The sequence below is a fragment of the Lissotriton vulgaris genome, chromosome 3_1 (assembly GCF_964263255.1).
Source record: "Lissotriton vulgaris chromosome 3_1, aLisVul1.2, whole genome shotgun sequence".
In the NCBI taxonomy this organism is placed as follows: Eukaryota; Metazoa; Chordata; class Amphibia; order Caudata; family Salamandridae; genus Lissotriton; species Lissotriton vulgaris.
The window spans coordinates 1,801,110,561-1,801,125,543 of NC_141689.1; the positions used below are offsets into that span (position 1 = coordinate 1,801,110,561).

At 43.4% G+C, this 14,983-nt stretch overlaps 1 protein-coding gene across 1 annotated transcript in view; it reads right to left on the minus strand.

Moving 5' to 3' along the window:
* Positions 1-14,983, minus strand: part of NOAZFP (nucleolar atypical zinc finger) — a 142,347-nt gene that overhangs the window by 108,211 nt on the left and 19,153 nt on the right. The window contains exon 2 of the mRNA XM_086962229.1: positions 12,638-12,767. Coding sequence (XP_086818355.1) covers positions 12,638-12,757 — 120 coding nt within the window. The 5' untranslated portion in view covers positions 12,758-12,767. The remainder of the gene's footprint in view (positions 1-12,637; positions 12,768-14,983) is intronic.

A 14,983-nucleotide genomic window follows, 5' to 3' on the forward strand; every position in this document is an offset into this window, starting at 1 on the left:
CAAACACAGAACTAATAATGACAAGGATCTCTTTTCAGTAGAGAATGTTTTCATAAACACTCAAGACAGATCTCTAATATAACAGTTTGAGAACAAAAGAAGGTTAACAAGTTTAAGAGTGATGATTAATGGAGATAATTACTCTATCTATTTTTTTACATTGAACGCCTAACAAGGACGTGGACTCGCGGGGCACAGGCCAGGTTTGATGTGGCTGGAAAAGTGCAGGATCGTAAATGGTGTAAAAGGTCGGCTATAAATGGAAGGGCTTTGCCAGTACTTTGCCTCCCTAGATATATTTACTTCTCAACAAACTCAAGGAAGGGGTAAGCAGGTGGGGGGGATAAAGAAGAAATGTCAAAGGATTATTGCAAGAAAAAGCCTGTGGCGAGGGGAAGGTGTGGGAGGGAGACAGGTCAACTGCTCAAAGAAAGAAAGGTACGTGGCAATGGGAAGATGCACAGACAGGTTGGTCTGTCAACAAAAACGAAGGTGGGCATAGATGAGATGATCAAGGACTACAGGGAGTCCTGCGTATAATACTGATTGTATCCTGAACTGTGTGGGAAAAGATGGGAAGGGAAAACTTTAACAACGCAGGAAATGTAGGAGCTGAGACAGTGCATAAGGGGGCAAGGGAATTACATAGGATGCACTACAAATATTTTTCAGTCAATCACCTACAAGTGAACGGCAGGTCAATAAATTAAAACAAAGTTAACAATAACACTCGTTAACTGATAGCCTACTAAAGCAAGCCACATCCTCTTCAAAATTCAAACTATGCCGGTACTAAACAGATTTTCAACAAATTGAATCTTTTCATAATGTCGCCTCAAGTAGCTTGGGCATGTGATGGGACTTATAAGCTCATGAGAAAGGGCAACAGCTTTGCAGATAAACAATGCGTTCACTAACATAAGGGTCTTCTGAGAAAACTGTTGGTGATGACAGATGGCAAACTGCAGCCTCCTGTTTTATTTGGGCAAATTCAGCTGCACTTCTGAAAAAGTTAAGCAGAACCCTTGCATGCAGTCTAATAGTTAAATTCATAGAACTTTTAAGCAGAGGTTGCCTTTATTCATTTTAAACATCCTGCCCAAGAAGTAGGATCCAGGAAGTCATAAATTAACAGAAAACACACAATATTATTATTATTTTCTTTGAAAAAATATTTTTATTAAAAGGTTTTTCCCCCATTCCCATATAGTACAGCATAGCACAAAAGAAAATGCAAGTTAAATAATATCAAATGAGCAAACTTCTATGAAATGAGCAAACTTCTGTCTCGTATGGGCAAATCGTTAACACAAATAGAAAACAAATATCACGGCACAGGCTCTATATTATTACAAGCATTCACCCTGCCGACAATCCCTCCTTCCATTTCTGAATTGGATCCCAAATTCTCTTCCCTAGCAGCCTCCCCCTCCTGCCCTTCCTCGCGTAGATCCCCTTTTCTAAGTTGAAGGCAGCCAAAAGGGATGCGAGCCACTGTTGCATAACAGGAGGCGTTTTATCCAGCCAGGCCCTGGCTATAGTCTAAAAACTGCCATAGCAACGAATATAAACTCCCCGTGGGAGACGTCAAGATCTGGGATTACCCCCAATAGTATCAAGGGTGGGGTGAGAGTGACTTTAATCCCTACAGATCTATCTAGGAATAGCTCTATATCCCTAATAAGTGTGAAAAGTTGCGGGCAGGTGGCGAGCATGTGGACTATATCCGCCTCTGGCAAGTTGCAGCGTGGACAACTGGTCCCTGAGGTGCCACCCCACTGAGCTATTCTTGCCGGGGTAAAGTACAGGGCATATAGTGTCTTGTAATGCCGGGCCTGGAGTGCGGCTGAGCGGAGTATCAAACAGCCTAGATCCAATGATTCCTGGAACCAACTTGGCTCAATGCCCAGTTTCCCGGCCCACTTAGTTCCATGTTTTTCCAGGTCGTCTGGCTTTCCTGCTGCTAGACATGCGTAGAAGCTGCGGATCATACAATCACCACCCTTTTCTATTTTGTCAAAAATTTCGTTGTTACTGAATCCTGTAGCCCCTCCATGTTTATTATTCAAAAAACTCCTAACCTGTAGGTATTTAAAAAAGCTTTTCCTATCAATGTGAAATTTAGTCTCTAAATCAGTGAACTGTACAACTCCCCCCCCCCCCCCCCCCCTCCCCGACAATATCCCCAATCTTCACAATCCCTTTATTTGTCCACCCAGCTATAACCGAGTCCGCAAAGATCGCCTCCGGGAGGGACCTATTCTTAAACAGGCGAGTGTACCTATTGAATCTTCCCAGCCCACATTTTTTCAAGAAGGCAGCCCAAATTTTATAAGCAGCATCAACTGTCTTAAATTTTGTTCTTTTGTAGTAGGAAGAGTCAGTGCAGTTAAGAAAACAGTTCTCCGCCTCTGCCCCCAGAGCCGTTGCATACACATCAGTAGAAGTACAAGTAGTTTTTGGGTCTGCCCCACCCCTCCCAATCAATCCCTGCATGTACTGCAGTGCCGCGGCCCAGTAATACATCCTGAAGTCCGGGGCCCCCCAATCACCTCTATCCCTTGGAAGGGTGATAAACCTGTATGCTCTCCTCGTTTTACCATGGGCCCAAATAAATCTGTTCAGTACTAGCTCCAATGCATGGAACCATCTAGCCTCAAAATATAACGGTATTGCCCTAAAAAAGTACAGAAATTTGGGTAGGATTATCATTTTGATAACATTGGTACGACCTACTAGTGATAAATGGAGGTTGTGCATTCTCTCTAAATTGGATCTTACCTTAGTCATTGAGGGTGCCATATTCTGCTCCACGACCCCGTCTAAATCTGCAAAGATCTCGACCCCTAGGTACACTGCTGAACTAACTACGCGGCTAGCGTTGCAGACTGTATGGGGATTTTTAACTATCTGGGTCTTAGCCCTGTTAAGTCTATAGCCTGAGACCTGACCAAATTGCAGGGCTTCGAGTTCAACCTCCCCAATAGCAAGGACGGGATTTGGTGTGATAATCGCCACGTCGTCCGCGTAGGCCAACGTCTTAAACTCCTTGCCATTTACGCTTAGGGGAATATTTGAGTTAGCCTCTAAACTGCGCAATAAAGGATCCATATATAGTGCAAACAGCAGTGGAGAGGAAGGGCAACCCTGGCTAGTCCCTGGCTAGTCCCTCTGCTGATCTGCACCAAGGCCGAATATCCTCTGTTGATCCTAATCCTGGCGGAAGGAACTCTATATAGCGCCTGGACAGCCCTAATATAGCCCTCCCCTATAGCAAACGCCTTTCCTTCGTCTAAAAATAGTGCTGCCATAGGGTCCCCCGGGACACCTGTGGCATTAAACAGTGTAACTACTTGTCTAACATGCTGTGTAGTACCTTTCCCTGGAATAAAGCCATGCTGTGAGGGGCTGACCAGGCTCTCGATTACTTTGGCTAGTCTTTTAGCAAGTATTTTGGAGAAAATCTTAGCGTCAGAGTTCATTAAGGTAATGGGCCTATAAGAGCCCGGTGCTAAAGGAGGTTTACCTTTCTTCAAAATTACTATAATATCAGCCCCTCCCCAAGAATTTAGGATAGACTCGCCTAGTTGCGCCTGAAGTACGGTGTTAAAGATATTGGGGATTAGCGTCTTTTGGAAAACTTTATAAAATTCAACCGGGATCTGGTCCGGGCCCGCACCCTTTCCTGAGGGAAGATTTTCGAGTGCTGAGGCCACCTCCTCTAATTTAAGTGGAGAGTCCAAGGCATTCCTCTCCTCCTCGGGGAGGATCGGGGATGGGATGTGCCTGAGATATCCCGGTGTATCTGCCGCTTCATAGCCAGCGTCTGCCCTGTAAAGATCTGCAGAGAATTGCCTAAATACTTCCCTTACACCCTCAGGTTCAGACACTCTGTTGCCTTGGTCATCTAAGATCTCCTTTAATTCACCCGCTGAGAGTTTCTGCCTAGTGCGAATTGCTAGTATATGGCCAACCCTCTCACTCAACTCATAGGAATTTTCTTTCTTAATTAGGTAGTTAACCGCAGCTTTGCTAGCAATGCACTCTACTATTTCAGCTTTAACCGAAATTATTTTAAGTAATTGTTGCTGCAGTGCTTTGCTGCTGAATTGCTAGGTTCAGCTCCTCCTCTGCTTTAGCCAGTTTTTTTTATTAATTCCTCCACTCTAGTTTTCTCCCCCTTCTGCTTATGAAGTGTAAAGCTCACAATATTATTAATCTGAATGTGCATTTATTTCTAAGCAAATTTATGCATATCGAATTTCTAAGGGGGTATATGAACAACCCATTTAAGAGCCCCCATAACTCACTGAAAGATATACATATCTTCCATCATCACAGTGGAACAACAGACCTTCTTGCCCCCTTCTCTTAGCACAAAATGAAGGAAATTGTGGAAAAGAGAAATAAGGTTATTAATACATAGAGCACCTTGAACCTGAGAAATCATTTAAAACGACGTGGCCATACTGAGCAATCATTTACATCTATGTGGCTCTTCAAACTGGGGAAATAAGCTGCTTGTCCGAAGGATGACTTTAGATCAACCTGTGTTGTTTTTACTTTTGACTGCATGGTCACTGATGGGAGAGTGTAATTATGGTAGAATTCAAATGTAGAGTTAAGTGTTTTTCATTATTATTTTGATTACGATTTTAGAGATTTTAATACCCTTGTCCTGATGAAGCCGAAAGGAATTATTGGCTGAAACGCGACTGCGTCGACATATTGACGAGGAGTCCCATTATTTAAAGTTTTGTTGAAAGGAAAAGCGCCCTTAGAATAATATAGAGGTGTAATTACTCTGGCGCAATAGGGATTTCCTCAAGAGTGTACTACTCGGAGTAAGGAATGTACATTCTGATTGTTTTGGTCTCAGTAGGGGTACTATTATGTATGCTTATGTTGTAATGTTGTATATATTGTATATATGTATTGTATTATATATATGAATGTGATTTGAATGTGATTTAAGTATTATTTTCAGTCATTGTCTATGTCCTGTACGTATGAAGTGTATATATGATGTGATTCTGTTTTTGATTTGATTTTTCGTGAGTTCTGCCCAGTCATATGACACGTGTATAACTTTAAATTTTGAATATGTAGTATTTTGTAAATAACAATTGGGAGCATCAGGGTAATTTGTGGTACCTTGAATGTGAATAAATATAGGATTGATCCCTCTGTACCTTCTTTTTCTTTATATACATCTTTGATGTTAATTGCTCATGTGATTTGGGCAAAACCCCTTCTTTGTTTGACCTGTTTATATCAACCTTAAGCAGAATGGCCATCTGGCAACTGTAACCTTAGGAAATAGTTGAAAGGAATCAATCATTGGCAGAGCCACCACGTCTCACAGTTGGAGCATATTGGATTTGCTAATTCTTTTTATTCTTGCTGCAACACATCCTTGATACTATGCAGCAAGGCTAAAAAACAAAGTAAAACAAAAAGCGCTTTGATGCGGTGGTCAAATCATTTTGTAAGTGTGCGCTACATACAAGTTCATGCCTACAAAGTGGTGAAAGCGATTCTTTTTTTACCGATTTGGATCAGAACACTTTTTTAAAGTAGCGGATAAGCATTTTTGACACATGAGGGAGGAGCCAGAGGGTCGAGGGAAGCAACATGAAGGGCGTGGGTAGGGAGATTAAGCACAGGAGGGATGGAAACAACACGGAGGGCAGGGATGTGATGAGCAGCAATGGGCAAGAGAGAAGGAGAGCGGGAGAAAGGCAACACGGGAGGGCAGGCATGGGGGAGAAGCAACAGAAGAGGAAAGGGATGGGGAGCACAAACAATGGGTGAAAGTACAAAAGGAAAAACACAGAAGGGAAAGCACAACATAGGAAGACGTGGGAGGCACATGTACACCAAAAAGGCAACATGAAATACCGGGAAAGAGAAGTCCATTAGGGATACAGCTGGAAAGCATATGCATTCCAAGAGAGTCCGTAAGTCAAAAGAAAAAAGTTGTGCTTGAGTAGCAAGCAGTGGAAGCATAGGAGCAAGTCATTCAAAATAGATGGCAAAGTGGCAATGCTCTATGGAATGGACAAACAAAAGACTGGCAAGATGAGACACAAATAAGAAGTCGATAAATTAGAGTGACAGGAAAGTCAATAAATGATATGATATGACCAGAGTTTATAAAGTGCAGCAAATGCCAATAGGCGTCAAGGTGCTGTAGTCTCAGCAGACCGGTCGACAAAGAAGCAGGAATGACAGGAATGCAGACAAACGGACTCTCCCTACAGGGTAAAGAGCAAGGTCTTTAAGGCTTTCCTCAAGGGAGAGTGCATTTTAATTCCAGTCTGATGATGGAGCACAACTGAGAAAGCCCTGCCTCACCATCTTTTCTTCTGAACTCTGGGCAGTTACCAAGTTGTAATGAGCTGAAACAGGATTTCTCCTCAGCATATAACACTGAAACATAGCTTTAATTCCCTCTGGACTAACATTATAGAGGGCCTTATGCACAATGCAGAGTGCCTTGAATATTATGCACTTTTTTAGGTCTCGCCTAGCGTCGCAGCGCATGCGCTGCTCGCTCTGCGAGATCTATTGTCGGTTGTCTTTGGAAGTCGGGTGGAAGCTCCTCCTCTGCTTTTCATTTGCGCGTTTCATACTTTATGTGAAACGCTCAAATTTGATTTGTTGTGAGGCTTTTTGGCTCCCTCCCTGTCTCCTTTAGGTCCCGCCCATCCGGACTCGTACATGTGCACGCTTTCGGCTGACGAGCGGCCCCGCAGGCCCGGGCCGCCGTCATGCAGGATCCCGAGTGGCTTATCTTGTGCTTGCAAACAGCCCGCCGCAATGCCCCCTTAACAAGTCACCTTTGTTGCGTTGCTCACGCTCGTTTGAGGTAACCGTTGGCTTCCCCGATCCATGCATGTTTTTGTTGCATTATTTGCTGTAAGAAATCGCTGCGATTTGGCACGATGCAGTCAATCCGCGTCATGGAGCCAGGGGTTCTTGCCAAGCGTCGCTCTGCACAGCTACCTCCTGCCTTTCCATTAGCACGCACCCTCTATGTTGTCTGTTGCACCGCAGGCCCGGGCCGCCGACAAGCAGGATCGAGAGTAGCTTATCTCGTGCTCGCAAACAGCCCGCTGCTATAAATGAACATATGCTGCGCACAATGAGGTCGTTTTACGTTTTCGTGACATAGCAGGTTTACGTGCACTAACCCATCCATTGCTCTCTGGTTCTCCCTGCATTACATTTGGCATCAGAATGCACACCTTTCAGCTTGTTTACTGTGGTGAATCTCCGACTAAAAGTGGTATTTTTCATGTATGTTTGTGGTCTTTTAGAAAACGGAGTGATGCCTGTTGTCGTTCAGTCGCAACGACCAATCATCAGATATTATCAGATATTTTGGAAAGCCTGGCTTACTTAAGCTTTTGGGAGCATCCTTGGTGTTTAATCCATGGTGACATTTGTACAATATGCAGAATTCGAATTTTAAAGACGTATTTTTGTGATAATATCTACTTTTCAGATAACGTGCATTACAACTCCTGGCTCCGCCGTGATATTAAAATGCCACTTTGCAGGCGCGGTTACCATGGCAACACCAACAACATGCTCAAAGTCAACCAGAAGTAGCATTCCATGTCTCGAGCTCCAAGCAATATTATTTATTTGGGAGGGCGACAATCCATTGTTTTGCTGAATGCCGCAGATCGGGGTTCCTCTTTAAGGCATGGTCCAGTCAGAGGAGACTGCCACAAAACCCCTGCATTGGGCACAGTTCGGGGGGTCACTGGCGAGGTTTAACCTGTGTGTTTATAAACTGGTGCTAGAGTCCATTCATAGCACTCTGCCTCGCCTAACTAAAGGCCCACACTGAAGACCAACCACAGGCCATGCCTTGCTCGTGCGCTCACTCAGCATTCAACAACATGGCGCTGCCCAATGCATGTGAGCAAAATGCTAAATTCGGGCACCTATTCCTCAGATACAAAGCTCTGCATGTGAAGCAACATTGGTATGAATTTAAAGCAGTAAACCGTGCTCTGAGAGACCCCTTTATATTCTGTTTCTGCTTCTTATCACCACCCTCTGAAAGGGTTTTGCCTGGGGTACCAAATGGGGAGCCAGTGGTTGCAGCTACAACTCAAATTAACGCGCACGGTCTCTTTTCTCCCCTTCCTTAATTGTAGGATTTCTAATTCGGATATATGCTAAATGCACTTCTCCTATGTTCTAGGTGAATAAATCCAGTGACAATCCCCTTTAATGGGCCCACTAATAATTCATTTAAAAGTGATATTAGCAGTTTAATTTTTAAACATCTACATTGCATTACGCCTACTTCAGTTACGCATGTTATTTCCCAAACACGACAGCTTCATCGTGAAATGTGTATGGGTTTATGCTGAGAACCCAGCATATTATTCATTCATGTATTTATTTGGGAGTTTTGTATAGCACGACTCGTCATTTCGACCACTTCTGACAGCTAAGAAAACAAGCATTTGCAATGCAATAGGTCCCACATTTTCGAATCTTTGACCTATTGCAAATGACAATGCCTTTTATTATTACAGGATTTTTAAACACAAATAAAAGGCATTGTTATTTACAATGCCAATAGCTCGAAATATCGCAATTGCGAGACCTATTGCATTGCAAATGCTTGTTACTGGGAGCCAGTGCAGATCATGTAGCCCTTGGACGCCAACTTCTGATTCTGAATATCCAGGGTGAGCCTTACCAACGCATTCTGTACTAGTTGAAGTTTGACTTGAGTGTTATTGTTGGTCTCTAGGTACATCGCATTACAATAGTCAATCCTAGAGAAGACTAACACCAAGGCTACTTGCCTGTCTAGTGAAAGTGCCCTGTCCAGAATCAGCCCTAAATGTTTGGTCAGGTCTATAGGAGCTGGTAAGATACCTACCTTTGCAGCGTACCAATTATTGTACCACATAGAGGCTGGTGTTCCAAAGAACATCACCTCCTACTTCTCACCATTAAGCTTAATATCATTTATTTTCACCACCCTGCTACTTCCGTCATACAGCTATTAAAGTTAGCTGCAGTGGCATCCAGGTCTTTAGAAATTGACAAGAATATCTGTGTTTCGTCAGCATACGATACAGCTGGTATTCCAAAAGAGCGAATCAGCCTGGCCAGTGGGAAATGATTCACATCCCCTCTTAGAGACTTTAGAAATTTCAGAGCCATGTCTTTGATACCCAACTCCTGTAAGCGTTCGCTCAGCAGGGATGGGGAGATGGTATCGAAGGCTGCGGACAGATCCAACAGGATCAGCACCGCAGCCTGCCCTGCATCCACTAAGCATCTGATACTGTCCATGGAAGCTAACAGCACTGTTTCTATTCCATGATTTTTCTGGAACCCGAACTGAGAAACGTTCAACAGACTCTGTTCCTCCACATGAGCCATCAAGTCGGTGTTAAGAGGTTTCTCCAAGATCTTGCCTGGGACAGGGAGCAGAGAAATAGGACGACAATTCTTAAGATCGTTGAGGGTCAGGATTAAGCTTCTTGAGAAATGACTTCACTATTGCTTCATTCCAGAGCAGAGGGTAGACCCCTGAGATGATGGCTTCATTACTGACAACGGTTGAGCTACCGTACTCGCCACATTTGCAAAACTTTCGTGCGCATGGTTAAAGGGGGGGGGGCAATTTGGTATTGAGAAGGTGCAGCTTAACAAGCTCCGGTGTAAGACAAGGGAAACACACAAACCTTTTAAAGGTTTTTTTCCTTGACTTCTATAGATTTTAGGGAGTCCAATTGCTGCTCTTTCCTTGAAGACAGAATTTCACCGGCTTCTGTTTTAGGGCTTCTAACTCTTTATATATATTTAAAATTTCTCTGTAAGCTGGTTACATTACTCTTGTGAGCCTTCGATTTCTGGCAAAGCCAGAGATGTGGATAGGTGCTGAATGATTTTAAAGAAATCTTTTCAGGAGTTACCGTAGTTGCCTCAATTTTGTTAGTGCAGTAGATGGCTTTCTTTTCTCTGAGAGCTACTTTGTAGAATCTAATCGCAATCTTATAAGCGGACCTTTCCTGCAACTCATGTTTCCCCCCAAGAAACGTTCCTTGCTACGGCTGGCCTGCCTGAGATGCCTTAGTCTTTCAGTAAACCAGGGTGCCGTGGGCAGTTCTCTCCCTGGATTGAATTAACATGTAGGTGCTAACTTATCAGCTGCCGTGCACAGCCAGTCTGAGTAGTCCTCTATCAACATCCTCCTAGGTATTAAAAGGCTTGTTACCAAGAGTCAGAGCAAAAGATTCTACTGATACCCCCTTCCAAGAGCTTACTATTGAAGAGCATATCCCTGCCATGAGGTGGGAAGGAGAATTAGAAAAACTGAACTATGGTCTGGCCGGCTGAGGGGAAGCACCTTCTGAAAAGACAACCGAAGGTCGTTGGAAAAAAACCCAAATACAATGTGTCCTGCTACATAAGTAGGGGTCATGACCAACTGTGGAAGCCTGTGGCAGGCCAAAGTCTCTTTCAGTATCATGGAGTCTCTTTTGGCACTGTCCTCCAAGTAAAAATCAAACCTTGGTCAGAAGTGGCATTAAAAGAGCAGAAGGAAAAACCTGTGCGAGAAGAGAAATGAAGGAAGGATATGTGAAAATGCTGGACAGCAGCAAAACCAAATTACAAACACCCACAGACTCACAGAGGGCAGTAGCAGCTGAGCAAAAAAACATTGGCAAAAACCTATTGGCTCTGCCAATGTTTTTAGCAATGCTCTACAGAATCACAGCTGCTGTGCCTACTTGCAGCCCCCCTCATTTACATTTTAAAAGCATGACTGACCTAGATTTAGCCATCACTGACAGAATGGTGATCGCAACCCGCATAACAATTGTCATGATTGCTATATGGTGAGCATCCTGGCCGTTATGGTGTCCAACCTTGCCACAATGCTGGCCCTTGTAAAATGGTGGGCAATACTGGCATAATGTTGGCACCCCTGGGGTTATGGTACACATTCATGGCCAATGATTGTAATACCAGGGCATTTAAAGAAGAATCTGCCCATGTGAGTCACGTGCACTCGAAAATGACAAGCTGAAGTTTAGTAACAATGCATTTCCTAAAAAATAAAACTGATATTACGTTTTTTCCAGAAAAGGGTTTTCTTCTGGAAATTTGAGTTTGTTTGCCTTCAATTGAAAGAGGAATTTGTTAGAAACAATATGTATGCTGACAAAGACAAAAGGCTGCAATTCTAAACACAAAATTGATAGCTGAATGATTATTCAAGCTGAGTCAGGTAGGGGCATTTATTATTGATAAACATTTTCCTGGTATTTCTGCTGGTAACCTCGCCTTGAAGGCTTCGGTGATCACTACTGATGATCCTGCTCAGGGTGGTCATAGTGTAATATTAACACATACTCCTGCTATTTTACAGTGATAAAATAAAATAGTAGCTTGGGAGGACTCTCCTTGTGCAGAATCAGCTCTAACTACAGACAAGATTGGAGACTGCTGTACTAAGTGTTTTTAATTTTTTGTAGGGAGTCAGTCAGAAATAATCCTTCCTCAAAGAGTACATCAGTTCTAACTAGTTTAATTCATTCAAACACTGAAGGCATACACATGTTGTTTCCTAACTATGTGATATATTGACTATTAGCAGTTCAGTTCACTACTTAAGTTATACGACTATACAAAGCGCTCTGTGAGCTTTGTGAAAGCACTAAGGCAAAAAATACGTTTGCATGACTAGTTATATGCAGTGTTCAAGCAATCATTTATAGTAGTTCAAGTATGTCGGACGAAAATATGCATCTGTTTAGACGGAGTAGTTTTTTTGGAGTCCATTAGTTGAGGCCTGTCTAACTGTGTGGTACCGACTAAGGTTTTATCAACGTTTTGACCATTGTGTGTAGGTGTGACACAGTCATCAAACTGGGTCTTCCTCAGGACATCAAGTAGAGACACCCTACATAGACTCTTGGTGTGATCGAGTCAGAGTTGAGGCTCAACATGGTCAACACAGACTTCAACGAAAGCTCCAAAGGATCGCCCATGTAAGGAATACTGCAGTGAGTTTCCTTTTCCAACTAGAGAACGGTCATCTGGTGTGCAGTACATTACTACCTCCTTCTTATCTCCCATATTTGTTTATACCGTGGTGCATTGCTTGCTTGGTTGATATAAATCACATCCACTGTCAGTATTCCCTAACACTGTGTGCGTCTTCAGCTGGAAATGCTCTTAAGTACAACCAGGATTCACTCATTGATATCTGAGTATTAAACAGAGGGTAAAGGCTAAGTCGCATTGCGTACCATGGGAGGAGCAAACACAAGATTGACAGGCTGAAACAAGTCGTCATTCAATAGAAAGAAAGCAAATATTGATAATAAAGCTAACAAATGGCACGTAAAGGGTGGATGCAAGACCCTGTATGTTCTAGGTGAGCCCACAATATGTTTTCTGCACCCAGACAGCACAAGAAAGGTCTCCATGTGTTACAGTAGGAGTGGGTGGCTACACTTTTATAGAAGGCCTGTAGGCGAAATTGCACTATCAGATATTAATTTGTATGCACTGCAAAAATTTTTAATTTTAGCTAACCTACATCGCTACTTGTTGTGCAATACACTATACAGTTTTTACTTACCATTGATGCATTGCAAGGCTGTTTACCTAAATCTATATTGCCTCTTGCGGCTCTCATCTGCTTTTCACGTTCTTTGCGGCTTTCTGCTTTTTTACGGGCACCAGTCTTCTTTTTCGGCATTTTCAACAAGCTACAATAAACCAAAGAGCAATAGAAAATTAATTGTGTAACCAACATACAGTCACAGTTTTAAATGGGTGGGGTAAAAAACGATCAGTGCCAATGTCCATCGACTAATTTTGGCTCCAATCTTGCTAGATAAATCCAAGAACATACAAACACACGCATGCACACACATCAGGTCATACGTCATGCAAATCAGATTCACAATGGAGGGATTCAGCAATCTAACAGAGTTGTTGGTGTTCTGAATGGCATCAAATAGTAGGTAGTAACTGACTAGATGGGTTCTTCTCTATTGCAAAAACACAGGTACGCTTTATGTTGATGTTTTTACTTGGACTCATAATTCCAGAGGAATTTCCCCCCATTCACTTTGCTCTAGGTTCGATTGTTCATCCCCATAATCTTGCTTCCACAAGTATTACTCTTGCTTTTTAGGTTTGGACTTTGAGACAGCTTTAGATGTCCAGCCAAGCTATTGCTTTTCCCAAATAAACATAAGTAATCGATATGTGGTCAGGGGAATCACCATTGGTCTTCTAAAATGACACCTTTTTCTGTCACCCTCCACAGTATAGAGCATGAGACAATGAATCAGCCCACTTATCCCATTGGCTCTTTAAGCTTTGAGTGACTGCACATAGCTTGGGCAGAGTGCTAAAACTTACCTAAAAAGAGTTCATTTCTCTTCAGTTGCAATGCCGGTTCAAAGTGTGCTTTTTTGACTTTATCTATTTTTTAAATGAACTTTAAAAACAAGCTATTCATTTTGCCTGCATTTCTTATTAATGTTTATGTTATAATGTGCTTAAGTGATATTGTAAAATTGTAGCCGTCTGCGATTTGAATTATTAGTTAATAATGATAAAATACAAGGCACAACTGAAAGGTTTGTTAAGAAAACAATATCAGTAAAACAACTGCAGAATTCACAGCAATCCCAGTGAAAATATTAACATTCACACCCAGGATACAGCGAGAGGGAACCAAAAGACTGAAAAGCAACAGATAAGGACGAGGTGCAGACGGCAGTGAATATAATTAAGGCTGGCACTGGAGAACTCAAGGTGCGGCAGATAAAAATTAAGGTGGTTGAGTGGGCCTCACGCCACAAATGAGAGCGAGCCTGCCCCGGAGCCATCCCACTAGGGCGACCAGATGCACCTGAAACACACAGACGCAGTGGTGGCAGAGGACATGTGGCAGCAGCAAGAGGAGGCTTCAGGTCAATGGAGCAACCAGTGCCAGACAGATTGAAGAAGAAGCTGAGGCCCCAGATATATCAAGCCAGAAGGATGGGCCGATGCTTCATGGCACAGAGAAAGACAACAGAGGCCTCGCAGAGGTAGAACAGACCTAATGCAATAACTAGTACCCTAAAGCTTGAAGGGGTGGGAGACAGAGGACTGCCCCTGGACCAGGTCACCTACAGAAACCTAGAGTAGAAGAGACAGTTACTTTGAAGGGGGCCACAGTCCGTGCAGCACTGTAAAGGTAAGCTGACCAGGGAATTCATTGTTTCCACTGTGGGCCTTCTGCTTGAGAAAGGGTGGGCCAAGGTAGAGATTGCTCAACTCCACCCAGAAAAATGCAGTAGCAACTACAACTTAAAAGCACTCGGACCTTGGCACAAGGGCAGCCTGGGGAACACGCAAATGACTAGGATGCCCAAACACACTAAAGGCTAGGCCGTTGGGCCTGCAGATCATCCCCAGCCCCTGGAATGGTGCAGGGGAGCCTTAAGAATATTTGTTCTTGGACAAAGCGGGCAGTAAGATTCACCCAGACGGTCAACCAAATGGACGGCCCCAAGACATTCACAGAGGGAAGAGTGAACAACCCATGAGGACAAATGTAGTGGTGGGCACAGGGGAGAGGAGTCCGACCAGAAAAAAAGCTAGCCTTTGCAAACCGACTGAGCATGGAAGTGACCAAGAATGACTATAGTCGAGCCCAGGGTCTGAAGGGTCCTTGGCATTGAACACGGAATCCTGGTGACACAAAGCACATAAACATATCTTAAGAAGTTAGACAGGCGCTTAGAAACTGGCAGAATCCCCCCAACCCCTCACCCCCACCCGGATTAAACTATGCCAGTCAGCAGGAAGGGCTAAGGAAACATCAAAGGTTCCACAGAGACCCAAGGAAGACACTTAGACCAATGAAGTGCCTGTCCACGAGGATGACCACAATAACGGAGCAACGTTAAAAACTGAGATATAA